The sequence below is a fragment of the Aspergillus caelatus genome (assembly GCF_009193585.1).
Source record: "Aspergillus caelatus strain CBS 763.97 unplaced genomic scaffold BDV27scaffold_74, whole genome shotgun sequence".
Lineage (NCBI taxonomy): Eukaryota > Fungi > Ascomycota > Eurotiomycetes > Eurotiales > Aspergillaceae > Aspergillus > Aspergillus caelatus.
The window spans coordinates 123,383-149,915 of record NW_022475337.1 but is presented as its reverse complement, the minus strand read 5'-3'; the positions used below and the strand labels follow the sequence as shown (position 1 = coordinate 149,915).

The window sequence follows — 26,533 nt, the reverse complement described above, 5'->3', positions numbered from 1 at the left end:
TTTTTTTTTTTTCCCCTTTTCTCTCTCTTCGTCGTTCAATGGTTTTTGTGCTAATTGGTGAACAGGTCAAGGACGAGCTTGAAAATGATCCTGATTTCCTGCGTGATTTCTCTGTTAACAAGGCTCCCGCTGCGGCTTGAGCGTATAGAATACGGGAAATAGTTTTCTTTATGTCTTGTTTTCTACCTGCTTGCAAACACGATTTGTTAGATTATAGGACAGCGATGCCATTACGTTTTCTATGTTCAGTGTTCCAGCACAATATCTTCCTGCATGATTAGTTCTTTTGACTCATCAATATAATAAAAGAGACTCAAAAAAACAGATGAATATATATATAACACGCTATGCTTATATACAGGAGCTAATCTAATCTCCTCTGATAGGCGTTGAACCGCTGTATACTCCTATGCTTATGTATTCGAGCCTTTTGCATCAAACGAGTAGCCTCGCGGTCAATGCCTTAATACGTCACGTTCTTCGTTATCTTTACATAGTCAATTCCTCTTTGGAAGTTTAGTTGCTCTGAACTTGACCTTCTCCCTCAGCCTCTTTCCGGTATGGTTTGTTCGGGCTGTCACGCCACATGTGCGGGTATTTACGGGCCGATGTCGCGAACTTGGACAACACGGCGTCCTCATCCACATAGGCACCAGCGAGCCAGCGCTGGCCAGTAGCGGTATTGAACTGTTTGCGGGCGTGCAGCACACGACGATTTTCGAAGATAACACACTCGCCCGGGTTCAGCTTCAGCTCGTAGATATAGCTCTCATCCTCCAACATCTTGGCAAATTTATCCAAGGCCCGCATCTCGGTCACGGTGCGGTTGAACGGACGGCGCTGCCCGTGCATCGGGGCCTGGAAGGGCGGAGAGTAATTGGCGTGCGTCAGCCTTTGCTGCTGCGTGTACTCATCCACATAAGTCTGGAACACGGGCCAATCATTCGTATAAATATCGTTTTCATGGTTATACTCGTACGAGAGTCGGAGATTGCACAAGGCCTTGAAAGCCTCCGGGTCATCAATACCAAGCTGTCTAGCGACGGCGAACGAGTCCGCGAACAACGACTCGCCGCCATCGCATGAGTTCTGGAGACAATGCAGGAGCTGGAATCCCGGCGGCTCATTCATGTACATCAGATCCATGTGGAAGCCGAGGAACTGGCTCGTGTAGGCGACGTTCTTGGCCTCGGGGACGGTGCGGACGTCCCACGTCGAGCCATAGAAGGTATTCCGGAGGGGGCCCATGCGGGTCGCGATCTTCTCGACCTCGGCGCGGGAGTCCGGCACGTCCTTGACGAAGAGGAGACCCGTCTGAGCAAGATTGCGCATGGCGCTGGAGAACGCTTTGTCGTCGTGCATGTACTCCTCGTAGGAGACGAAGCGGTGCTTGAACCAGTTGTGCCACAGCAGACGCTTTCTCTTCCGGCCGGTGCTGTGGTAGGAGTAGTTTGCGGAGGGGTTTCGTAGCTGATTGAGGGTGTATGTGGAGGTGTGCGACTCGTCGAACCCGGGGATGTCGTTCTCCCACTTTACTTTCAGGACGCTTCCATCCCAGTCTGCGGAGCGCGGTTTGATGTCCGTTGGGATGTCAGACATGCGGAAGTTGCGTTGCTTCGAGTGTTGGTCCACGCACTGGGGGCATTTGCAACCATCGCGCAGTAGATAGTGCAAGGCCGAGATATCCCCCTTCCCGGTGGGGATTCTGATGCCTTGACGCCCTATTGAGGGGGCAGAGGGCTGGCTATTGCGAGTTTGTGGCATTGGAGTCTCTACTATACTTCGTATAGGATCATGTTGACCCCCTTCGGGGGCTGTTGTCGAGTTCGGTCCGAGGGAAGCAGCATCTTCGGCGGCGCCGCTCGCAACGGCGTACCCACGGGAATAGAGAGGGCGAGCTGAGGGCACAGCAGCCCGAGAGGATCGAAGAAATGTTGCCAACAGACGAACCATGATGGGGTCAATGGCAACTCCCAGGCGCACAAAAAGCAGACAGATATAAAGAAAAAGAGAAACGAGGGGATGTTGGAGGGAACATCATCCCATATGAAGGTTTTGGGAAAAAGCCGAGGTCCAGGCACCAAGCCGTTTCAGGATTAGCGCGATGTTTCCTTTTTAACCATAAAAAGTGCGGAGTAAAAAGGCAAACATTGCCGTACAATACGGTCGATACCGTTCTGGTCATTTACTACCGTATCGATAAGGTAATGAAACATGGCCTCCGGTCATTTTATTTTCCCTTTTCATTTTTCTGAAGGGCAAATTTCTTAGAATAGATCGCAATCGATCCATAACTGTTAGTAACCAGGAACAAAAAAGAGCCAATCCAAAGCATTGCTCGTTACCTAAGAACCTCTTTTACGTATCACTGACTTAATCACAAAATTTCCTATGAACTATTCAAAACATTAAACTCCTATAAAACCCCATTGTTTCCTAGGTCAATAAATTTCCACCCGAAAACGAAAAAACATCGTTTCCATCCATTTACCCGGTGTGAAACGTTCCAGATCCCCGTGTTCCATCATCAATCACATGCATGTCTGCCGGGGGAGAACACCTCAAGGATGAGGTAAGTCCATGTCAATCAATTCGTCTTGGCTCTTCGTTCTTTCCTACTACACTCTAGTACTAAAAGCGCAATGTGAACGAACAGGGCACGCGACGACAAGTCGTTCTCGCAGGCGGGATCGCAGGCCTGGTCTCCCGGTACGTTCCTATCCCTCAACACCCAAAAACCTCAAACTCGACTCACAACTAACACCAATTAAAATAAATAAAAGATTCTGCGTTGCGCCCCTCGACGTCGTCAAAATCCGTCTGCAGCTCCAAATCCACTCCCTTTCCGACCCATCCTCCCACCAGAACATAAAAGGTCCCATCTATAAAGGCACGCTTCCCACGATCCGCTCCATCTTCCGCGAAGAAGGGATAACAGTACGTCTTACGCTTATACCCAAATCAACAACCTACATACAACCCCGCAAAATCTTTCCACCACACCCCCCCAGTCTAACTCCAGAAACAGGGATTATGGAAAGGCAACATCCCCGCGGAACTAATGTACGTCTGCTACGGCGCCATCCAATTCGCCGCCTACCGAACAACCACGCAAGCCCTATCGCAACTAGACCCTTACCGACTCCCTCCGCCGGCTGAATCTTTCGTCGCGGGTGCCACAGCAGGTGGGTTAGCCACGGCGTCGACGTACCCGCTTGATTTACTACGCACACGGTTTGCAGCGCAGGGCACGGAACGTGTGTATGCGTCGCTCTACGCATCGGTGCGCGATATAGCGCAGAATGAAGGACCTAGAGGGTTCTTTCGGGGATGTAGTGCGGCTGTCGGGCAGATTGTACCCTATATGGGCTTGTTTTTTGCGACGTATGAGTCATTGCGGCCGGCGATGTCTGGATTGCATGATCTGCCGTTTGGGTCGGGGGATGCCGCGGCGGGAGTGGTGGCCAGCGTGTTGGCCAAGACGGGGGTATTTCCGTTGGATCTGGTGCGTAAGAGGCTGCAGGTGCAGGGCCCGACGCGCTCCAAGTATGTGCATCGGAATATCCCGGAGTACCAGGGGGTGCTCAACACCATGGCCATGATCGTGCGGACACAGGGGATGCGAGGGCTCTACCGCGGGTTGACGGTGAGTCTCTTCAAGGCCGCGCCGGCCAGTGCCGTGACAATGTGGACCTACGAGAAGTCGCTGCATTATCTCCGCGAGCTCGAAGTGGCCACGGCGTGATTCCCGCCCCGTTGGACTTTAATTAGATTGTACAATATAGACTAATGCATTACCCGGTGTTATCCTGGGTGCCGATTCATAATGAACTGGAATGGAATCCCTCGCAGGAAATTAGATTTATATTCGTATTTTTACGCGCCATATTCTACCGACTGGCTACCGGACAAGTGTGGGAAATGGAACGAACGCTAGGGAAACAGGAAAACAGAAGGGGTTGTCGCAAGCACAAGGACGAGATACAATTTTGGCACAAAGTAGACAAGCCAAGAATCAAACCGACAAGCAGAACGGGCGCCGAGTTGCAAGCCGATCAGTATTCAGGCTCTTCCTCCTCCAATAGCTCGCCATCGTTGGCAACCTCCTCGTAATCCTTCTCCAGGGCAGCGAGGTCCTCACGGGCCTCGGAGAACTCTCCTTCCTCCATACCCTCGCCGACGTACCAGTGGACGAAGGCACGCTTAGAGTACATGAGGTCAAACTTGTGGTCGAGACGACTCCAGGCCTCGGAGATGGAAGTGGTGTTGGAGAGCATGCTGACGGAGCGATCGACGGGGGCAAGTTCGCTGTTGGGAACACGCACAGGCTTCTGGTAGTTAATACCCAGCTTAAATCCGGTAGGACACCATTCGACCAGGTTGAAGGAAGCCTTGGCCTTGACGGAGGCGATGGCCTGAGTGCAATCACGGGGCACAACGTCACCGCGGTACAGCAAAGCGACAGCCATATACTTTCCGTTACGAGGATCACAGACGACCATCTGGTTGTTGGGCTCGAAGCCTAGAAGTCGTTGTCAGTCACTCCATGCCACCAACAGAACTTGGGGGAACAAGAAGGGGTCCATACACTGGAAGGTAAGATCCTGCACCTTGAAGCTTTCATGAGAGCTGCGGTTGCTGGACACAACGGGGGCATAGGAGATCAACGGGTAGTGGATACGAGGGAAGGGCACCAAGTTGGTCTGGAATTCAGTCAAGTCGACGTTGAGGGCACCATCGAAACGCAGACTGGATGTGATGGAGCTGACAACCTGGGCAATCAGACGGTTCAGATGCTCATAGCTCGGGCGGGGGATATCCAGGTTGCGACGGCAGATGTCATAGACTGCCTCGTTATCAACAAGGAAGGTGCAGTCGGCGTTCTCGATGGTGCTGTGGGTAGACAGTACAGCGTTGTAGGGCTCAACAACAGCAGTCGATACACGGGGGGAAGGGTAAACGGCGAACTCTAGCTTGGCCTTCTTGCCGTAGTCGGTGGAGAGGCGCTCCAGCAACAGAGCACCGAAACCAGAGCCGGTGCCACCGCCGAAGGAGTGGAAGACCAGGAAGCCTTGCAAAGAGGAACAGTTATCTGGCAGGATCAGCATAGGCCTAAAATATGATCGGTTCATTAGCCTTACCGGCCACCCGGCGAACGCGGTCAACGACATTGTCCACAAGCTCCTTTCCGATGGTATAGTGACCACGAGCATCTGTCGTTCATCGATTAGCCTTTGCTTTCCACTGGTATTATCTGGGGACCGTACAGTTGTTGGCCGCATCTTCCTTTCCGCTAATCAACAGTTCAGGGTGGAAGAGCTGGCGGTAGTCACCGGTACGGATCTCATCAATAGGCTGGTGACAGTCAGCGTAACGAATTCATCATAAGCATTCCATTGCTTTCTGGAAGACGATTGCGCACCGATGGGTCGAGGTCAACGAAGATCGAACGGGGGACGTATTTGCCGCTGCTGGTCTCACTGAAGAAGGTCTCGAACGAACCGCCCGAGTTGACTTCCTCGGACGCCTCAGGGTCGATACGGCCATCAGCCTTGAGGCCATGCTCCAGAAGGTATCTGTATGGATTGAGATTAGCTTGATTGCAAGCTGGTTGCTACCAAGACGTGGGCTGGTTCAGAGTGGGGTATGTATATGTTGGCAACGGAAAAGCGGTGAACGTACAACTCCCAGGCGCTGTTACCAAGCTGTGTACCAGCCTGGCCAATGTGGATGTGGCAAATCTAAGCATGACAGACGGAGGTTAGAATCAAGAGATACACATCCATAAGTAAGGGTGATGCTAAGGCAAGATGAGCCCGAATGAGGTAAATATCAATAGTGGTGGTTAAGGGGAGGGGCGTGACAATGCGGGGGAAGTAAATAAGCAAACGGCAGTAAAATCCAGAGAGGTTCGTACCTCGCCTCTCATGATGGCTTAACGAGATTATGATACGCGAGCAGGATGGAGCCACAGGATATCCCGGGGGTTGGATGGGAGAGAATTGGAAAAGAATCAGGTGTGGTTTAAAGGAATCGAAGAGGAGATCGAGGAGAGAAGAGAAGAGGGAACTAGTAAAGTGAAGGAGCAGTGGAGTGATGGATAGTTTGGCGTTCGTTCTTGCCCGTGGGCCCAATAAACAAGGCCTCGTCAGCCAATCAGCAGCCCTCCTGCCTCTCCTGACTTATCCACTGAGCGGATCATTACGTGACCCGTCAGAACCCATCATGTTATGTTATTTCCTCTTCCATAACCTGGACCCTGGACCACACTCAGTAGTTGACATTAACAATATATTCTTGATATGTACTTCCATAGATCTACCGATTTTGCCAAGTCTAAAAACTGGCTGAAAAGGGATGATCAACAATTACGGGAGACATAAGAAGAACTCTTAAGTCGGAGGTTTGACTTACTATCCCCACTCACGATAGCCGTTAGGTTAGACTATCGGAGGCAGCCGCCTGCCTCGTTACCTATAAGCTGATCCTCGCTTTCTTTTGGTCAGATACTAGTTCTTGGGCAAATTTGACTTTCTTGTATAACACTAGCCTTGCGAAGTCGATATTATTGCTCCCCAGCTCTCATGTTAGGTGGGGGTGAAGTATTTTATTGAACAATGTGAAATCAGTACAGCCGAATTCCTATCCAGAATGCCACATACAAGATACACAATATACCCTACAGCTTGTCTCATGCAGAGTATGCTACTGTCTTCACAAAATAAATATTGTACCGTGCTCCTGCACTTCCTCTTTCGGACTACCCGTATACACTATACCCAAGGCTACCAGACTATACCCAAACAAGCAATATTATATTTAATTGAATGATTGGATTAACTAGAATAAACAGTATTCACCCTCGACAGAACAACAGTAGCCCCAAGGCAGCTGATTATTCTAGATGGTCGTTAATAGAAATGTGTCAGCACAATATCCCGGGGTCATGAAGACCTGACTTTCGCCGTGATCAGCTTCGGCCCGTCCTTAGAGCTCTCAACGGCTTCATAACGAGCCAGATAAGGGAAGATAAAATAAGCTTTCCTTCTTAGTTTAGCTAGAAGTTTGACGGTTGTAATTTTTTTTTTTTTTTGATAGTCAAAGTGCGTTGAATCTATTGTTAGGTGTGGTATGTGTAGTGGGTGATGGAGTAGAATGGGATATCCGTTGTAACTAATTTATTAGGTTTAGAACTTTGTTCAGGGAGTACAAACAGAAAGGGAAGGGATATTGATGTAGAATTGCACCGTACAGTAAGTAAGCACTTGATGATAACGCGGTGGTAGAGATCACCTACGAGGCAAGTCTGGGTATTGACAGCTTTTGGAAGCTTTGAGGGTGGAGGGTTCAATTCGTTCACTTGCTCTGTTATGAGGACTGAATAGGGGTAAAGGTTATTTAAAAAAGGGACCGGTACTAGCTTCTTGAGTCTCCAGGAAGATATTGATTTGTCTTTCTCAGGAAGAAATAATTCTCCTACAGATCATAGAACTCTAAAGAAACCATTGGTCGGATTTATTGCCAATTCTCTCAAACGTGCGATTGAAGAAAAGGTGCTATGATAGTGACGGTCATAAATACATACGAAGTTGGGTAAATACGAAAATGAAATGAAGTATGAAAGAGGGAGAGAGAGAGAGAGAGAGAGGGAAGGGCGTGACAAATATAAAGCATCAGCCAGCATCTTTTATGGGATACTTAGCTCATACACTCGTGAAAATTTTACCTCATTGTGTTCCATATATCAGGAGACCAAAACATTATTCAACGTCTTCTTTTTATGAAACTCATCCGCCAGTCGTTTAAATCACCAGAACCTGACCTGATGTGGATAAAAGAGAATACGCGGAAAGGCAACTAGAGTATGAGGATCGCCGCTCCCCGTTGATAACTCCGTGGTGGCGTTTGGAGTAAGACCCTTATTGGAAGGGGAAAGGACAATATGCTTCCGATATAGTCTAGATCTTCATTTTTAATTCACCAAACTATTTCTGTCACATTCCACGTCATGTCCCGAGACACATCGGCGTCCATCGAAGCTATGGTCCACACAAAGGCCGGTATAGATGGGTAACGAACACCAGACCAGCTGGTATGTACAGCCTCCGTGAAAGATACCGGGGCTCTTTACACAGGTCGTCCAGGATTTGCCTTATACTGTGGTTCATTACCTTGAGCACCTATTGGCTGAGCACTTGTATTCAGAATAATGTTTCGTGGAGAAAGAACAAAGGAGCCAGTACATAGTGTCTGTAGGCGATAACAGGTGTGGACTACTATAAACTACCATAGGAAAATCCTCCCTATAAGCAAGTAATTTAGCTGGCCCTCTAAATTGCTTATAGTGAGGGATTGCTTATATCGGAGTTACAGTGAGACTTTCCCGTTGTTTCTCAGAGCTCTACCAATGGAGTACTTATGTTCTTTTCCCGCCATGTCGAGATGATCCGGCCATTACATTGCAGAGATTGACCCTTTATATCAAACTACATTATGGAGAAGGTATGTATATCCACCACGTGCTCTCCGGGAAATGCGGGGATGGAATGTTACCATACCTCGGTTTCTGCACGTAATATGGTCAATATCCATGTGGAGTAGAATGCGAGGTATACATCTAGCACAGTATACACAGTATGTGATTATCTTCGGTATTGAGTATATCGCTATGCATAGAATGACAGGGTTGCACTCTTCGCTTATGCACTTCTTAGTAAAGAAAGTTTATGATGGGGCGTTCTACCATTGTCCGAGTGCCTATCAAGATTTGGTGCAGAATCGTCATAGAGGAGTCTCCCTTTGACTGGTTGATCGGAGCGGGGAACAACACGTCAACATCCAAAAGACACAGATCGGAGTAACAACTCCGTATTCATAAGAGTTAACAATCACGATGGATGTTGGGGTGTGCTAATATTCTGTTGCACTATACCAGGTATGGATGGTAGGACTCCGGAAGGTAGTTGGGGAATGTAACTCTCCCCTTTTTGGCTTTTTTCTTTTACTAAACGAATATTTTCAAATCAATAGCCATCGCCTCCGGCTAATACTTAAGACATACATTATGTATCACAATGGGGTGCATATGCAGTGCATAACCAAAATCAGGTTTTTTTTTTCTACCAATATATACGCATAGTTCGCCAAATAGCCTTTTTTTTTTTTTTCCCACGATATCGATACTATTAATATTCGCACTGTGTGAGATTCAGATTAATATACTCATCATGACTAAAATACCCACCAGTATATCAGGCCAATGGGGACTGCAACGAAACGAATGACTAATGCTACTGTTCGTAAACCGCGTAGGAGAGGAGACTTCTTGCGCTGAGAAATACCGTGCCGAGAAGCGAGAGCTAGTCCAACGTTCACTGCCGCTGTCAGTGTGATTGACACATTTTGACATATTTCCTTCCTTGTGGTTTTCCCTCTTCCTCTTTTGGCCGGTGAGAAAAGCGAGAAAGTTCAGAGCTTGCTGTAAGTGTGCCTGAGGTGGCGTTTCTTGGCGGTGGCCAATTTCCCATCGTGTGTTTTACTTCGACGGAGATGGTCAACCAATGACCGTCATCACAAATCGAGTACTCCGTACTTCGCAAGTAGGAGTACCCGGTAACACGACTCACCGTCCGTCTGGAACTATCTTTTTCCCGAGAACCTGAACCCACCTGCTTAAGATACTTGCATAATAAGTGTCTGGGGGATGAGAGGAAGATTCGGTCTTTTTTGCAGCTATGTAAGGAATCTTACTTTCGCGCCCGTTTGAACTGAAACTTACATCTAGACCGACGTGCGCGGTAGGGGTCCCAACTCCCAACTCCCGACTCCCGACTCCCCTACCTTACTCGGAGCACACGTTCTCGAGTCTAGCCAGAAGCCTGCGATAGGGTCATCATTGGTCAGAGCTGTTGGGTCGTTCACTGCTAGTGGGAAAGCTAAGGACCCAACGGGGCCACTGAGGAGGGGCAGTGGCCACTGGCCAGAACCACTGATCCAAGCCGATGGTGAACGGGTGGCTCCCCTTAGTTAATCTCGAGATCTGCTTTAACATGAGAAAAAAAGCCACATCGCCCCGTCCCTGGTTTGTGGAATAGCAAAAAAGGATAAAAATACAATTTAGGTTTGATAGATAAGGATATTTTGATATCTTGAAAATGGTGATAGGGAAATAAGACTCCTGGTTGATTTGGGGTACGAGAGCCCGATGTTTATTATCTCGACCAAGACGCAACCCTAATGAAGTCAATTCAGCGAGGATCCAAAACACTGACATCAAATGACAAAACGGTCTGGAACTGAGAAATTCTTCGCATGGTGAAAGGTCTCCACCGTCCTATTTTTCTCCCGTGCGATCGGCACAAATTAACTGCTCCTCCATTGAAACTCGGCTGCATAATTTCTGTGCTTGTCAGTGCTTCCGTGCTCAACTTTTCTTTTATTTTTTTTTTTCCCTTTTTCTTTTTTCTTTAACAACCTACTAGGGATAAAGTAACGACCTTCCGGTTTAATACTTTCTTGGTTCTCTCCTCTTTGGTTTCCTTTTCCCTCCCTCTTCCTCCTCCTCCTCGTCTATCGCCATCCATCCATCCATCTATCTTTCTTTACCTTCTACTGTCTCTATAGTTCTCCATCTTGTAATTATTTTTTTCTTACGACACTATTAAACTCTTTTTTCCTTTCTATTGACTAGACCACGACGGGCCCGGTATCCGATGCCCACCTTAAGTCCCGTCTGCTTGTTAGTCTGACATCGGAGTCCCCACTATCGTTGGTGAAGGTGCGTCTCCGTCTCGTATTGTTGGACCCATCGCATATTTATATGCTACTACTCCCCTCTGCCAAAACTGTTCCAACCCTTCTAGACTCCTTTGGGTTGCCATATACCGGGGTCTCATTCATTCATTCATTCATTCATTCTTTTGCCCCATTTAGTCATTCTTTTTTATATCAAGCTATAGTGCGTTGGTAGTTTCTGACGCGCTTCCAGTCCAACTGCAATCAATCGATACCAACTACACTTAATATTTACTAAGACTCCTGGCCTGGTGCCAGCATGTCGACCCCTGTTGAGGAGCTTCCTGCTCCCAAATATTCGGAGAAGAAGAGCCGGACCGACGATCATTCCCCAACCTCGGACGAAGGCACCTATATCAACGAGGGCTCGCAGGACACTCACGGAAACAATCACCTCACCGTTGACACCTCGTCTGCCGACGATTTGGACCGGACAGCTTTACGCTCGCCTTCGGCTCAAAGGGAACACTCCAAACGCCTCGAAGATGACTTAGCTCTCCTTGAAGCGGAGAAGGTGGCGTCACGTTCCACCCATGAGGACACGGAGAGCAAAGGTGAGCGCAACTCGATATCGCGGTCTCGCTCGCATCGCTCTCAAAACGTGGACGAGTTTGATGAGGCCACCAATCCCTTGCACGAGAAGGCTGCTGTCTACAATCCACCGGAGTCTCCCAACACGAACATCGCCCGATTTGTCAAAAAGATCCACGAGTCCAGCTTCATCGTTCGCTATTTAACCTACATTGTACCCCTCGTTGTTATATTGTTGATCCCGCTGCTGGTCGGCGCACTGGCTTACCCGGATGCGAACGTGGGGGGTGTCGAACTGCTCTGGTTCTCTGTTTGGTTGGAAATTGTCTGGTTGACGTTGTGGGCTGGTAGAGTATGTATCCTTTTCCCTTTCCGGTTGCTCCTGCGGTGTACCTGACGGTTCAATGCGTTAGATTGTGGCCAAATGTATTCCTGTCGCTGTAGGGTTGTTGGCCAGTATTTTTACCAACAACGCCAAAAAGTGGCGCGACATGGCCAAACAATTGGAGCTGCACGCGACTTTTTTCTTTTGGTGGCTAGGTATCGAGATCTCTTTTCTTCCCACAATGAAGAACCATCATGTGGACGGCAACTCAGCTACGCGTTCGTGGGAGAATACGGTCAACAAGATTATCATCTCCATCTTCGTCTGGACAATCCTGAACTATATCGAAAAAATCATTATTCAACTTATCGCCATTAGTTTCCATACGCGTACTTATGCCGATCGAATTGAGATCAATAAATTCCAGATCGGCAGTTTGACCAAGCTGTACGACTTCTCTCGCAACAAGATCTCGGTGAAAGACGATGAGTTTGAAGAAAAGAATGATACCGGTGGCAGCGGCACCAAAACCCCATTGCGCTATCCGATGCAGTACGCTGGCAAGGCGCAACGTGTAGCCAAAGGTGCATTGAACAAGGTTGGAGATATGGCCGGAGCTGTTGCCGCGGACTTTACGGGCCGGAAGGCGACTAACAGTACTCATCCCTATCAAGTCATTTTGACCTTGTTGCGAACCACCTCGGGCTGCCAGGTTCTAGCCCGACGTCTCTACCGGACTTTCGTGCGTGACGGATTCGACACTGTCTTTGCTGGTGATCTCAAAGAAGCGTTCGATAATAGCGAGGAGGCCGAGGCTGCATTTATCATGTTCGACAAGGATATGAATGGCGACATCTCTATGGACGAACTGGAGGCGGTTTGTGTGGAGATCGGACGGGAACGCAAGGCTATCACTGCATCTCTCAAGGATCTGGATTCGGTCGTCTCACGACTCGACAATGTTTTGGAATTCTTCGTCGTTGTCATCAGCTTGATCGTCTTCGTGTCATTGATCTCAACTTCGGCCTCTGGTGTGCTCACCTCCGCGGGCTCCAGTATTCTTGCCTTGTCCTGGCTTTTCTCTGCCACCGCCCAGGAATTTTTGCAGTCGATTATCTTCGTCTTTGTGAAGCATCCCTTCGACGTGGGTGACCGTGTGACGATCTACGGTAACGCAGGTGATGCTGGTTTGGGTGATGACTACTTTGTAAAACAGATCTCCTTGCTCTACACGGAGTTCAAGAAGATGCAGGGTCACATCGTCCAGGCACCAAACAGCTATCTAAACGGGCTCTTTATCCTCAACCAACGCAGATCTGGTGCTCTCGCGGAAGCAATCCCCATTGTGATCAAGTACGGCACAACACTCGAACAGATTGATGCTCTCCGTCAGCGCCTGTTGGAATTCGTCCGCAGCGAAAAGCGCGAGTTCCAGACTAATATCTTGACTGAGATGCGAGCCGTGACGGAAAACTTCTCTGTGACTCTCAACGTCGTCTTCTTCTACAAGTCCAACTGGCAGAACGAAGGATTGCGTCTCCAACGTCGTAACAAGTTCATCTGTATGCTCATGGTTGCCCTGCAAGAGATTGGCATCGAGGGCCCACGCATGAACCTCCAGGGTGCCCGTGTGGATATCCCCTTCCACGTCACGGGTTTCCCATCTCAGATGTCATCGGCCGACCACGACAGTCGTCCGCCTCCCACCCCCATCTACGACATGCCCGAGAATACCGGACACAGCAGCTCCAGCGCAACCCGCCACCCGTCGATCCTGCGCAAAGGCATGAACACCGCTGCCGCCCGTGCCCGCGGCGAGTCGATGCAGTCACACAAACATGTCGACTTCTCGTTGGGTATGCGCGATCTCTCCTCCGGCGATGTGATGGGCGATGTGTTTGAAACCAACTCCCCTCGTGTCGATGACGTTGTCCGCTCTTCCAACCGCGACGCCGCCCAGCGCCGCATCCTGGAAGAGGAAGAGGAAGAAGAGGCCGAACGCCAGAGCCGCTCATCGTCCTCTCGGGCACGTCGCCCGTCCAACCTCAGCGTCCCGACCCAATCGGGTGAAGGCCGTCGGTCGACGGAGTCCCAAGGCACCCACAGCCTGTCCTCCATCAGTCGCAACCGGTTCTTCCGCCACCGGTCAAGCGTCAGCCGCGAGCGTGACGATCTGGCCGAGCAAGGTCGATTCGACGCGGGCGATATCCGCTCCGTTTCGCCAGGTGCACGATAATCCCCAAACGCTCATTTCTTTATCTGTGAAAATATATTTGATCATACATACTGCCATCTATCTGATACCTACGTGCATATGATCCACGTTATTTTATGGTTTACATTGAGGGCGGCATCGTTCCTTTTTTTTTTTTTTAAGTTGCAATATGGAAACGGACAGGATTGAGTTTTGTCACATGTTCATATGAGCATACACATTCGAGGCCGGCGGTTCATACATCTGTTCGCTATGAGCGTCCTTATCATTCATTGTCATTTAATTATTAGACTTTACAAGATTGATAATTACTATCTCTAAGCAGTGAAGCCTGAGTACAACCTGTATACTCAATAACAGCCATTGAATTATAGAAACACAAAAATTACCAGGTGACTATCCCCAGGTCAACTCCGCTTTAAATACACCTATGGAACTGCATCTTGGCCCTGTAACATACGTCGTCTGCTTAATATAGCAACAAAGGAATACAATATTTGGCAGAAATCGCGCGTGTGAGCAGTAAGAGACTTGGTTACAGCATTAAGAAAGTAAGGGGTGACACATTGGCCAATAGCCTCGGCCTTTAACAGAGATATGAGTATATAGACTAGATTATTCTACAGATAGAGATCCGACCGTTGGCATTGCTCCTCGGTGCATTTACGCATGGGTCAAAATATCATAGAATGAGAGAGCTATCGACTGGAGTAGTAGGGGAGAGAGAGAGAGAGAGAGAGAGAGATTTAGTATTGGGATGTAATTCCGTTCTGAATTGTCCTCTCTACACACGTATAACCTTCCCAACATCAAACCCATCCTTTCCATCCATCTTACTCCAAGGAAGCACATACCCCCGTTGATTACTCACAACCCTTACACCCCCTTCCCTGAAATCAGTCGTATAGTGCGTATCCCCGAAGACCCATGTTCGGACCCTATCCAACAACCCATTCGATAGAATATCCGTTCCAAACGCCGAGCTCCAGGCGTTCTGCGCATGCTGCGGACTCGACGTCTTCCGTCGAGAAGGTGCATGATGCGTCACGACGACTAGTCCAGGCTGCTGCTGCTTCTGGGTCGGTGTTTCCGGTGCATCGGCTGTCCGGATCTCGTTCAGCAACCAGGCCAGATCTGACTCATGACGTGTGCATTGTGGTCATCGATCGTCCAGTCGTTGACTTTCTGGAAATCTTTAGTCTTCGACTGCACGATGACTTGCGAGTCGGGCGAGACGTGAGACCAAAGTGTGCAGCCCAGAATAGTAATACGGGACCCGGGGATGGTGTATCGTCTCTGATGAAGTAGTGACTAGGCGTCCTTTTAATGAAGGTTCTCGTTCGAGTTGTTTGGCCTTTTCGCAGTCCTTCTGCGAAGGTCCCGTTGTAAAATTCATGGTTTCCGAGAGTGAGGAATACCAGCTCGAAGCGGTGGGTTTGTTTTTGTATGAAATCGCGATAGTTGTCGTAATCTAACTAAGCGCCCAATATCACCCACGAGAATGAGATATTTTGCGCAGACGGGGATTTCAAAAGATGAATATTGCTGGTTGATCTCAAGATGGAGATCGGTGAGAACTTGGAAAGGAAGTAGGCGGCTTTTGGAAGAATGATTTTACTTTCTGGGACATCATTTCGTTCTATTATGCTGTAGACTTTCCTGCGCCCGCACCTGGAGATGTTTCAACGAGGAAATAGGAAACTGTGTACTTACAAACTGCATGGAATTGAATTCAGCATCCTCGATATCTGGAAGCAAGGAGACTATCCATCTCCAGTAGAGGAGAAAAATCAAAAATAAAACAGCATTCTTTGTATTTAAATCTTTAAGGAAAAGGAAAAGGACCAGTTCTCACCCAACACCCTCAAGCACTTCAACTACAAATACATTGGATACAAATCAGTCAATCAGTGACAATGCTAATGCTAATCATGCACCATATCATATAAGTCTCACGTGTCATATCATAAAATACACATAAATATTTACTACCGAAGCCATAAAAAGAAAGAACAGAATGATCTTCTCATGCGTGCAGAAGGGTTTCTTTTTTTTTTCTTTTCTTTTTTCTTTTTTGTGCCCGTTTGAGAGTCCATCTCGGTTGTCCCGTTTTCTTGCTTTGCCTGGACGGACGGGTTGTTTATTTCGTACATACACGATTTTTTTGGTTGGTTTTGAACTGAAGATATGAGTTGGTAGAACATAGGAAATGGTATGAAATGAGATGGTGCAATTGCAATTGAAGCAAGGATATTGAAAGTGGAAAAAGAAAGAAACTCAAAATGACCTGATTGAGATGATATCAATCACTCCGGAACACCCGCTTAACCCGGCAAGGGAAATGAAATGAGAAACGACTAGAAAAAGAAAAACAAGCAGATTGGAGAGTAACTTCGGCAGACTGCGATATCAGACATGTTTCCTTAGTAAGGAAAGGGAGGGGGGGAAAAAATACAGAGAAGGGAAATAGGGCCATAACCACACAAGAGACAAGCAGAATATCTGGCTAGGCAACGACACACCTGCGCCCTGGGCAATTTCTAAATCAAAGACAAACAGTCTATCTTTTCAACCGAAGTGTAAACGTAAACGCTCTATCATCCTCCTTGACGAGGTGTAATCTCTGAATCTAAGCCGAGTGAAGGGGTATGTATCGGCCGTGGAGTGGCTTCAGAATCAGGGATTGTTTCGGTGTCATCTTCGACACTGGACATCTGAATGTAAGGTGTGTTTGGGTCGACCGATGCGGACTCATCCTCCGTCGTGAACACGATGGGAGGAGTTATATGGCCCTTTTTGAGAGTTTCCGTGCTCGCGTCCGGGCTGACACCTAGGCCTGTCTCGGTATTGTCATGAGCAAACGAGGATCCTAGACGAGGCATTGTAGAGAAACAGGGGCTCATATTTGACGCGGAAAGTGTGGGAGACTGCCTCGGGCTATAATTGTCTTCCGACAGCACAATCGCGTCTTCAGGGAAATGGAGCCCTTCGAACCTATTCTCTATGCCAGGAGATTCCGCTCGCTCTTCGCTGATACTCTCTGAGCCTCCACTCCTCCTCCTCCTCTCGAGCGATTCTCTCTCCTTCTTGAGTAACTCCTCACTGCCACTGACCACGCTGCCTCTGCTGTTGGTCCTCATCATCTCTATGCCCAGTTTAGAGCCGGGGCGGGTTGACCGATTTCTCGGGCTTTGTGTGCGTGACTTGGAACGTCCAAGTTCTTCGTCTTCATCATCACCAGACTCCGCGCCCTCATAGCGTTTTCTTTCCAAAGATTCTCTCCTGGCGCGAATCGCTTCACTAGAGCGCTGCTTCCGCGGGGTCAGCGTGCCAGAGGCATTCATAGAAGCCGGGGCGGAGACAGCGTGAAGTAAATGCGGTAGCGATGCAGGGTCTGAGTTGCATTTATTATTGGATTCAGGAGTCCCTTGGGTCGGTTCCCCTTGACTTGGACCCGTATCTCCTGATATACCTAGTCCACCTTGACTTGAACACCATTCATCAGTCTTACGACCCCCGACAATTGGGGCATCCTCAGCTTTGACAGACTCCATATCACCAAAGTAGCTACTGCCGATGGAGTCTGCACGACTAGAACCTTGATACGAGCTTGCAGGCACCGGGACAAAGTTGGATGATGTTACTGAGCTTGGACTGTGCTCAGCAGGAACTGGCATCTGGCGTGGTGTTGCGGACGGAACAGCCAAAGGCTGAGAAGGAATAGAATCGTTCGGTGGAGGTTTCCACTGGCAGTGCTTACACAATGCTTCGGTAAGCTTGGTCAGAGTTGGGGGCTTCTCAATCAGCCCATCGAAGTAGTGAGTCTCCGGGAAGTCTTTCAAATAGCCCGTTACAGCAATAATTGGGGTGTGTCGATTAGCACTCCGTGTCTCCCGAACCATACGCGCGACATCTGCTCCATTTACCTGGGGCAGTTTGAACTCCGTCATGATAATGTCAAATTGCACTTGGCTGAGAGCGTAGCGCATAGCCTCTGCGCCATTCACAGCGGTGATCGTACGGCAACGGAGCTTCTCAAACAGGCGTTCCATCACCATCCTGGAGACCGGATGATCCTCGCAGATCAGTACATCCAACGGCCGAAAGAATGGGCCCTCGGGGTAGTTAAGCTGGGAAAGGCGCCTGGAACTTTGGCGTTGTCGCTGGTTTTTGAACAACTGCTTCGTACGTGGGTCTTCATTGTCGGACGAAGAAGGTGAGATATCGTTGAATCGTTGGCTGCGTCGCTTGTAGTGACCAGCAACATATAATTCCTTGGCTACTGAGGAAGACAAATCACCATCCTGGGACCCGATAGTCTGTGATCTAGCCCTCGTGGGCGCACTGCCGTGACGGGGAGGGCCTGATGGTGTCTTGTCAGGTGAATGAGTTGTGGTGGCTCGGCTTGTTTTCACCGGCGACGAAGCGGATGAGCTGATCTTTAGGCTTGCCATACGAGCCTGCTCAGCGCTAGCAGGTGGGCCAGAGGCACTGGAGTGGTGCGAGTTGGTCGACGAAGAACCAGATGTTTTTCTGCGTTCATGGTTGTGATGACCAGTGCTGAATTGAACCAGAAGAGGGGACGAAGGCTGAGACGGTCGACTGGGAGAGGAGTTCGCTTGGCTTGACGGGGAGGAGGGTCGATTGTTTCCTTTACTTTGTGACATGGTTCGCTGCAACGACATTGGTAATGGACTTCCTTCCAGGGACGGACCAGACGAAGATGGTGCCGGCGTCTGTGCCTGATTCTGCCCCTGGTCCTTTCCTGGAGGCTGTTGCTGGGCGCCCGAAGCCGCGAACGGGCGCTGCTGTGCTTGCATCGCCGATTGGCGTAATTTCTGTATCTGATCTTTGTTTGCCTTCTCAAGCATCGGGAGATTCTTAAAAGAGAAGCTGCCAAAGTCATCTTCCAAAGAAGGCTCACTCAGTCTTCTACTACGTGACTCGCGGACATGAGGCGGGATATGCAGCGGCATCAAGGGTCGCTTCGATGCATTGACCTGTGAGCGAACCTTGAAAAGGGCATCGTGCGGGCGATCTGGATATGGTCCGGTGGTTACAGGCCGAGGAGAGTCACCATCCTCCAGCTCCTCGGAGAAGGCTTGAAGTGTAGCTCCACGGGAATCGAAGTACTCGGTGTCTTCCGGGTTCTCAAGATTTGGGACAAATTGCGCCTTGTCATCCAGTAGGGTATCAAAATTGATGTCCGAAAACCAAGGATGGCTACGGATCTCTGCTCCCCCATTCGGATACTTTTCGTCCACGTTAGCTCCAATCCGCTTAGCAGGATCGGTAGTCATAAGCTTATTCATCAGATCAATAGCCTCCGAGCTCGTCAACTCTTCCACGTGGTCCGGCCAGTTGATTCTCCGATGGAGGATATTGTCGAACACTTCATCTGGGGTATTTGCGTTGAAAGGAGGGTAGCCGAAGAGGAATTCAAACATGATACAACCCAAGGACCACCAGTCGCTCATCTCATCCTGGCCCGCGCCGTTAATGGTCTCGGGGGCCAGATAATCTGGAGTGCCAACAAAACGACGGTTATGGTCCTCGGGGTCGAAGAGCGCCATCAATGGCGGCATCATACCTTGCTGCGGACCAGTGTCATACGGGACCGAGTTACTAGGCGTTTGCTGAAGCGGATATAGATGGGGAGATCCTCCTGCTTCACTTTGGCCATCCTCGGTCAAGTTGCTAGCACCAGGCACAGGAACAGGCAATGAACCCTGCACTTCACTGGGGTCATGGAGGGATAGAGATCGGAAGACTGAATTCAAACCTTCGCTGCCTACGCTATCGCTGCGATATCCCGATGCCCGACGAGACGTCTGTCGACTAATTCCACTCTGATTGAGGTTGAAATAAGACGGTTGGGGCATGCTGCCAGCCACATCAGGGGTCATCAATGGCGTGGATCCTGGCGAACCGCTACCTTGAAAATCAAACGAGGCTGACCGAGAGGATGTGATGGATGTAGCGCGAGGGAAAGGTCCCTGTTTGAGGAGATCGGGCGCTGGCTCATTGTTCATACTCTTCAAAACCCGCTTCTGACGCCCGACGAGCCCCATCCGAGACAAGCCAAAATCAGTCAACTTAAGGTGACCGGTTTGATCAATCAATAGATTGTCTGGTTTCAAATCTCGATGGACAATGCCTCTGCTATGGAGATGTTCTACCCCGAGGACTACTTCTGCAACGTACTTTTTAGCCCAATCCTCAGGAAGTTCACCTAAGATCTTAACAAGAGATGCACAGTCACCCCCATTGAGATATTCCATTACCAGATAGAGATAATCTTTGCTGGAAAAGGTCCAGTATAATTTGGCAACGAAATCACTTTCCCCCTGCCACATCATAATAGCTCGTTCTGCTTTGACATTGGTGACCTGATTCTTGGCAACCATATCCGCCTTCTTCAAAACTTTAATCGCAAAATGTTCCCCAGTCGTCTTCTTTTTCGACAAATATACACTACCGAAGGCACCTTTGCTAATTGGCTTGATCACCTCGAAATCTTTGATGGACACCGGCGCTGGTCGCGGCTGCGGCTGGCTAGCCGATGCCAGGTGCGGCGAGACGGGTGGCCGTGGAGCATCGGACGAGGTTGCTGAAGATTGGCGACGATGGTGGCGGAAGTGATGATGGGCTAGCTCACTGGCGTTCGTCGACGGGGAAACTATGGGAGACGGCAAGCTTTCGGCGCCGCTAGAAAGGCGAGGCTTCGGCATTCGCAACGGTGAATGAGGGCCAGAAACTCTGGCAGGTGAATGACCCCGGCGAGGGGAGCTCGATAGTCCAGGAAGCACTAGACTCCTACGCTTTCTGTCCAAGCTTCGATCGGAACACGGCGAATCCGTTCGCATGGCACCCGGAAACGCAGATGAGAGAACGCTACTGTCACTCATCTCTCCAGCATCGAAATCTGCCGGTGCAAGAGCGCGTCGGGACGGTTGAGACGTGCCCAGCACCCCGGCAACGCTCTTGTGCGAGCGAGGAGTAGGACATTCCATTGGACTATTTGACCCAGTAGATACAGCAACCGATGACACTTTACCCTCAGAGGAGTGGGGAGACTGGTGCCGTTCGGGAGAGTTCCGCATGGACATCGTCAAGGCGGACATTGGACGGGGTAACGGTATAGACTCCCGAGACTGGGCCGGGCTGGGGATGGGGCCAGTAGCTATGTTACTATCAAGGATATCCGGCACATTTTCATCCTCAGAAGAGCTGGAGTCACTGAGTTGACCGGCTGCGATACGCTCAGCCTTACTAAGGGCTGCGGTAATGCATTCTTCCACCAGCACAGTATATTCGATGCGAATTCGCTCAGCGTACTCAACGATCCTGCGGTAGCGAATAGTCGCATCCACTTTCGCTTTAGCTACCTGCTCTGTATCAGTGCACAACGCAGCTAGGCCTTGCTCTTGTTCCAGGGTATTAGTGCTGGGCGACTGCCACTGGAGAACCTGTGAAATCCGAGATTCTGACTGTGGGGATAAAGTTCGGAATTCATCGTTGTTGTCTACGCGAGCCTCCTTGAGTACCGGCATGTTGATCTCCAAAGCCGTATCGCAGAGATCCAAAATCAGTTCGACGACGCGCGACAACGGCCGCCGGACAGCGAACGATCGACCACGGGAGTGACCCATGCCCGAAACCGAGTGGTCTCTGGATCTAGGCGGAGTAGCAGGGGCGGAACTTGAATTGGAAACGGACCCCGATGATGGTGCTGAAGCAATCGGGGACGGTCCAATGGGCAGTCCTTTGTATTCCGGCTGGGGAAAAGGCGGATTAGATTCACCCAACACTAAGGGTCTGCCTTGTCTAGCCTCAAGAGCGTCCAGCACCTTCACAATCGCATGACGGTGCTCATTAAGGTTTTCCTGGGCAATTTGAACGTCCATCTCGGCTCGGTGTTCCTGTAGACAAAGGTCGGAATGTTTCTCAAACCACCAAGGTGTGATTTGACGCTCGCAGATTCGACATAATACCGGGTTGGGGGCAGGATGCTTGGAGGGATCGGGTTCGTTCGCAGCCGCTTCTGCTAAGGTCGTCAAATAACTCGCTAATACCTCGGCTCCGACGCCTAGAGATTCCACCAGCAGAGGAGGGAGATCTATGGTGACTTCTCTGGGCTCAGAGAACGGTCGCAACATCCACATCGTCTATATTTCATTCTTGAGTTAGCTTTCCACCAGCCATCCCGGTTCTGCGAGCAAACCTACATGACTAGCCCCGTCCGCCGTCCGGTCGTACGCCATGATGCCTTGTGCTTCCATGCTCAGGATATCATGACTTTGCTCCTCCGTCTCTGCAAGCGGGCTCTCCTGGCCGCCCGCACCGTCAGTCTCACCAGTTTCTGTCGTCTCCGGTTCCACGGGTCGTGGTTCGGGGGAATATTTCAGAACCGAGTCGGGACCCATCAGCAACGAGAAGCGAATAAAGCGACTTCGAGAATCATCCACCTTCATGGCCTCAACTGCCTCTTGGAAGGCATTCTTGTCGTCCACAATAAGATCCGAAATCATCCGTCCCTCCACCGACTCTGGGACAGTTCCCACCACCTGTCTCCATGACGGACTGACCCATTTGATGCGGCCATCGAGATCCAGGTCAACAATGACGTTCAACGTCTGCTCCGCCGCCTGCTTCAACTCCGCACGTTCTTCCTGCATATCATTGTCGTCATTGAGAGAGCGATTCGAAGGGGTTAGACTCGGAACGATGCTCCGGGCCTCCTGCCGTAAGGCCGTCACGGCCGGAGGCGCCAGGAACTGAGGACTTGGACTGCCATTGCCCGCCATGCTGGTTGGCAAGGTTTCTGAGACGGTGGTAAAAACCCCGGGAAGGGATCACCGCCACGACTCGAGTTACCGTAGGCAAAAAGACAAGCGAAATCAACAGAGCCAGGCAGACCGTCTGCCGGGCAGAGCGGGTGCCCTTAGAAATGAGGTTATGGATTCATCCGCAAGATCAACGGGCCATGGCTGAACTGCGGGGCGTGAATTCCAGCGAAAAAGGGCCCTGGTTGACGGGAAACTGAGACGTTATTATTTGTTGGCTTTTGAAGATGGTGAGATCACAAAAAAAAAGAAAACCACCACCACCACCAAATCACAAGTGTAAAGGGAAAAAGACCAAAAAAAAAAAAAAAAAAAAGTTGTTGTGATCACGTAAGGACTAAGAAAAAGGGAATGGACAACGAATTGCCTATGCGGGGAACGGCGCGACGGAGGCGCTCAACGCGAAGCCAGGATGATCGACAAGAGTCAACCCCAAGATGAGGTTGACTAAATAGAAGGGGAATTAAACAGATAGGCGTGCTAAGCAGGACGTAAATTCCGGCACAACCAGATTGACAGCATAGATTGAGGGAAAAGAGGGACAGGTGAAGGGGGACGAGGGGGAGAAGACGAATAATAAAACGGCAACAGGGCAGTTGAGTTGAAAGGCAAGAAGAGTGGAAGTAAGTGTGAAGTGTGAGTGGGTGGAGGGATTAGTAGTACATTCGGACTGGACGGAGTAGGTAAGGATATGCCGTAAAGTAAGGTAACGGCCACGGGGAAAAAAAAGAAAAAAAAGAAAAGCAGCCAAGTGACACTCACAGAAAATGCAAAGAAAAGAAAAATAATTGAGGTGAAAGTCAAGGGCCAACGTCCCGTTTCCTACTGGGGGTCAACTCAGTAGAAATGTAACTCAGCTGTCAATTATCGTTCATTAATTAATTAATGCCTCCCAGTCGTTCATTCCCTATCATGGCCTGAAACGCTCACATTCCCTCGCTTTCTCTTCTGACCTAATAAGTGATGTCTGACCCACCCGCCTCGCTGTAACGTTTCGGTATCGTCGGTTTAGTCTGGCATTTAGTGACAACAAGAGGATCCCATTTCGAGCATAGTATGATTCTTATTCTTATTTTTATTATCAATGATCCACTGGTGATAGACAAATTTATAGTCCTCGGAAAGAGCCAGTACAACGCTGGGGGCTGACCACGCCACGATCAACCTACAACTCCATCTAGACCTTTTCTCCAAAATTTCCCCAACACAACCTTCCTGCAGCAAATATATATATATATATATATATATACTTAAGTATATCTAAACGTTATATAGTCCCCGAACCTGGTCAAGGTAACCAGTACCTGAGTTCGACATCATGAAGTTGTGCTCCGAAGGCTGGCACAGACCTGGCTCGGCCGTTAACCGCCAACCCCCATCGCCCATCTCAGCAGGTTACCTCCAGGCGTACAGCACATTGGCTGAGTACATACATACTGACTTTACATCCAGACATACATCCTACATACTTATCTGGAACTGCATGTGGCCAGCCCTAACCGATGATTCGTTCCCCGTCTGCATCTCCTCTTCGACAACGGCTCGTTTCTCGGAAACCACCAATGATTCCGATTATTTATTATGATGGGTTTAGCGGAGTAGTTTAATCATTCTGCCTCCCCCCCGTCATCAAAATCTGGTCACCCAGTAACCACTTTCCCCCCCCTCCCTAAACTTAGTACATAACTCCTACGGTTATAATATATAATTTCGAGGGCAGGAAGGAAAAGAGAGAAAAAAAAAAAAAAGAAGAGAGGGGAAGGAATATGCATTTTCATTCCAAACCACACGACACCCCATCCAACAGCCACCATACGCCACCACCCTTTTGTAACGGTCGGCCAGATACGATGGATTCGAGATGATTCGGATCAGGCTCCCCTTGTATGTACAACCATCATCACTGAGCATTCGTAGAAGAAGAAGAGAGAGAGAGAGAAAGTAAAATCGTTTGGAGACAGTTAATTCTGTAAGGCCTAGAAACTTCCGTAAAGTTTGAAGGAAAAGAATGAATGGGGAGCTAAAGGTGCATTCCAGCGATGGATGGGCGTGGTAGTAGTCGTACTAAATTGCATTGTTTGTTCAGACTGACAGCCACTGGGACGTCACCACCCATGCAAACAGCGGGAAGCTGTCTCGTTGTCCCATGGAACGGCTCCCGGTTCCAGAAGATCGTTGATCACTTGACCTTCTGTCGCCGCCGGCTCTTGGGACTCTTTTGGAAGGAGTTCAATCCAAAACGTTCGGGTAATTCCCACAAAGAAGGTTATGGATTGCCGACAAAACTGGACTTGGTCAATGTCTTGACTCTACGGAGAGACAAACATGGCAGGAGGGTGCAGGTGAATTGAACCTACGAGGTTGACCCTGTGCATATGCCCGTCGGTAAGCGAATTGGTCTGCAGGTTGTTGGAGACCAATTCTTAGGTAACGACTACAGTACAGTATGTACTGTACATTGGATAGGTTTTCTATGTGGGTGGGAAAATATCCGGATGGTCCATATGGTTATGATGTCCAGGATAGTATTTGCTCTTTGCTGTGTGTGTATACAACTGGTAGCCCTAGAAACCTGGCAAATGTTTATGTATACATGCTTGGGAGTATCATTGTTATTGTTATTTGTTATTGTTGTCAAATAAATGATTATTACTTTTACTCCGTAGTCATAGGTGAGAGGAGAGTGATTGACCAGTAAGAATGAAGAGCCCAACACCAAAGTAGTAACTCATCAGGAGACCAAAGCTTTCTCATTCTCATGCCCTTAGGTAATGGTCGAGAGTTGAGGTATTCTTGGAAATCTTACGCTTGATTGTACTGTACCTTTGGCATGCCAATAAACTTTCCCAAACATTCAGTCACCAGGACCATATCAAAAAGCTAAGGCGAGGAATCCTTTGCGGGGTAAAGAGTAAAAAAGGAAAAGAAAAGAAAAGAAAAGAAAAGTCCCACTACTCTATTGATTATTATTTTTAGTTGTGTTATTTTTTTTTCCACCTTGAACATCAACGCATCCCTCATGCATGGATCAAGAACATACTTACAGACTGCATGAGAAGTGTGCTTAATAACCCATACCCGGAAACATCAACTCCTCCCTCCTACTTCAGGCAATGATCGGTTTTCCACCATGCAATACTACAGTAGAATCCAGTCTTATAGAGTAATCTTCAGTATGGAAATGACGATAGATGAGAAACAGCAACGAAAGCTGTTTCATCATCGTGGGTCAAACCAAAAATCCACCCCTGTGCGACCTGACGTCTTCATCAGTCGAATCAAGATTCCCAATTTCATCATCAGGACCAAAAGAAAATCCGGGGAAAGAAGAAAGAACGAGATGAGTAAAGCGTAAGGGAGAAAAAAGAAAAGGAAAAAAAAAAAAAAATAGAACAAGAAAAATAAAATGTTCCAGTTTGCCCTCCCTTTCTTTTCTTCTCGCATCAAGTATTTCATCCACCCGCCAATTGGGTTCTTCTGCAAAAAAAAGAGCCCTCCCCACCATTTCCAACTGGGAAAAACCCAATTGATCGGCATCCAACCAACATTCTGCGATTGTGTCTGATCTTCAGAATCCACTTCCCTTGATAAGCTCGAACTTCCACTCGCAGTGGATTTGATTTGGACGGGGAGGACGGATGGCGTGGTAGAATTATATTCGTATCCACTCGCTTCCCTTCCCCCCTCCACCTATAGCACAACTCGTTAGAATGATTTTTAAGTTAAGAGATCGATGAGGGTAACTGTTTTCGGAGTTGAACTCATATTTGGGATCACTTCCGCTGATACGTGGCAATCTGGGGTCATCTGACGGGTAGGATA

The 26,533-nt window shown here is 49.0% G+C and overlaps 7 protein-coding genes across 7 annotated transcripts; 3 read left to right on the top strand and 4 right to left on the bottom strand.

Moving 5' to 3' along the window:
- Nucleotides 1-310: 310 nt before the first annotated feature.
- BDV27DRAFT_127393 (putative Gamma-butyrobetaine hydroxylase subfamily) lies at nt 311-2,003 on the bottom strand. The gene has a single exon (XM_032066753.1). The coding sequence runs from the start codon at nt 1,951-1,953 to the stop codon at nt 517-519; it is 1,437 nt and encodes a 478-aa protein (XP_031928261.1). The 5' UTR covers nt 1,954-2,003; the 3' UTR covers nt 311-516.
- A 318-nt stretch (nt 2,004-2,321) lies between these two features.
- Nucleotides 2,322-3,831, top strand: BDV27DRAFT_127391 (thiamine transporter TPC1). Its single transcript, XM_032066752.1, has 4 exons — nt 2,322-2,572; nt 2,657-2,709; nt 2,784-2,937; nt 3,029-3,831. The coding sequence occupies exons 1-4, from the start codon at nt 2,540-2,542 to the stop codon at nt 3,743-3,745; spliced, it is 957 nt and encodes a 318-aa protein (XP_031928260.1). The 5' UTR covers nt 2,322-2,539; the 3' UTR covers nt 3,746-3,831.
- Nucleotides 3,832-3,838: 7 nt separating this feature from the next.
- Nucleotides 3,839-6,373, bottom strand: BDV27DRAFT_127390 (tubulin alpha chain). The gene is made up of 7 exons (XM_032066751.1): nt 5,918-6,373; nt 5,683-5,741; nt 5,423-5,576; nt 5,268-5,355; nt 5,142-5,213; nt 4,589-5,092; nt 3,839-4,522 (listed from the first exon to the last, which is right to left on the bottom strand). Exons 1-7 carry the CDS (start codon nt 5,927-5,929, stop codon nt 4,056-4,058), a joined length of 1,356 nt encoding a protein of 451 aa, XP_031928259.1. The 5' UTR covers nt 5,930-6,373; the 3' UTR covers nt 3,839-4,055.
- A 4,680-nt stretch (nt 6,374-11,053) lies between these two features.
- On the top strand, nt 11,054-13,886 carry BDV27DRAFT_157194 (Mechanosensitive ion channel family; the record flags this gene model as incomplete). Its single annotated transcript, XM_032072459.1, has 2 exons — nt 11,054-11,677; nt 11,739-13,886. The coding sequence occupies 2 exons, from the start codon at nt 11,054-11,056 to the stop codon at nt 13,884-13,886; spliced, it is 2,772 nt and encodes a 923-aa protein (XP_031928258.1).
- Nucleotides 13,887-14,649: 763 nt separating this feature from the next.
- Nucleotides 14,650-15,604, bottom strand: BDV27DRAFT_171826 (uncharacterized protein; the record flags this gene model as incomplete). Its single annotated transcript, XM_032075703.1, has 4 exons — nt 14,650-14,976; nt 15,012-15,176; nt 15,342-15,462; nt 15,579-15,604. The coding sequence occupies 4 exons, from the start codon at nt 15,602-15,604 to the stop codon at nt 14,650-14,652; spliced, it is 639 nt and encodes a 212-aa protein (XP_031928257.1).
- An 858-nt stretch (nt 15,605-16,462) lies between these two features.
- Nucleotides 16,463-22,672, bottom strand: BDV27DRAFT_157193 (protein kinase RIM15; the record flags this gene model as incomplete). Its single annotated transcript, XM_032072458.1, has 2 exons — nt 16,463-22,033; nt 22,094-22,672. The coding sequence occupies 2 exons, from the start codon at nt 22,670-22,672 to the stop codon at nt 16,463-16,465; spliced, it is 6,150 nt and encodes a 2,049-aa protein (XP_031928256.1).
- A 2,199-nt stretch (nt 22,673-24,871) lies between these two features.
- BDV27DRAFT_127379 (uncharacterized protein) lies at nt 24,872-25,399 on the top strand. The gene is made up of 2 exons (XM_032066750.1): nt 24,872-24,996; nt 25,069-25,399. Exon 2 carries the CDS (start codon nt 25,087-25,089, stop codon nt 25,351-25,353), a length of 267 nt encoding a protein of 88 aa, XP_031928255.1. The 5' UTR covers nt 24,872-24,996; nt 25,069-25,086; the 3' UTR covers nt 25,354-25,399.
- Nucleotides 25,400-26,533: the final 1,134 nt, after the last annotated feature.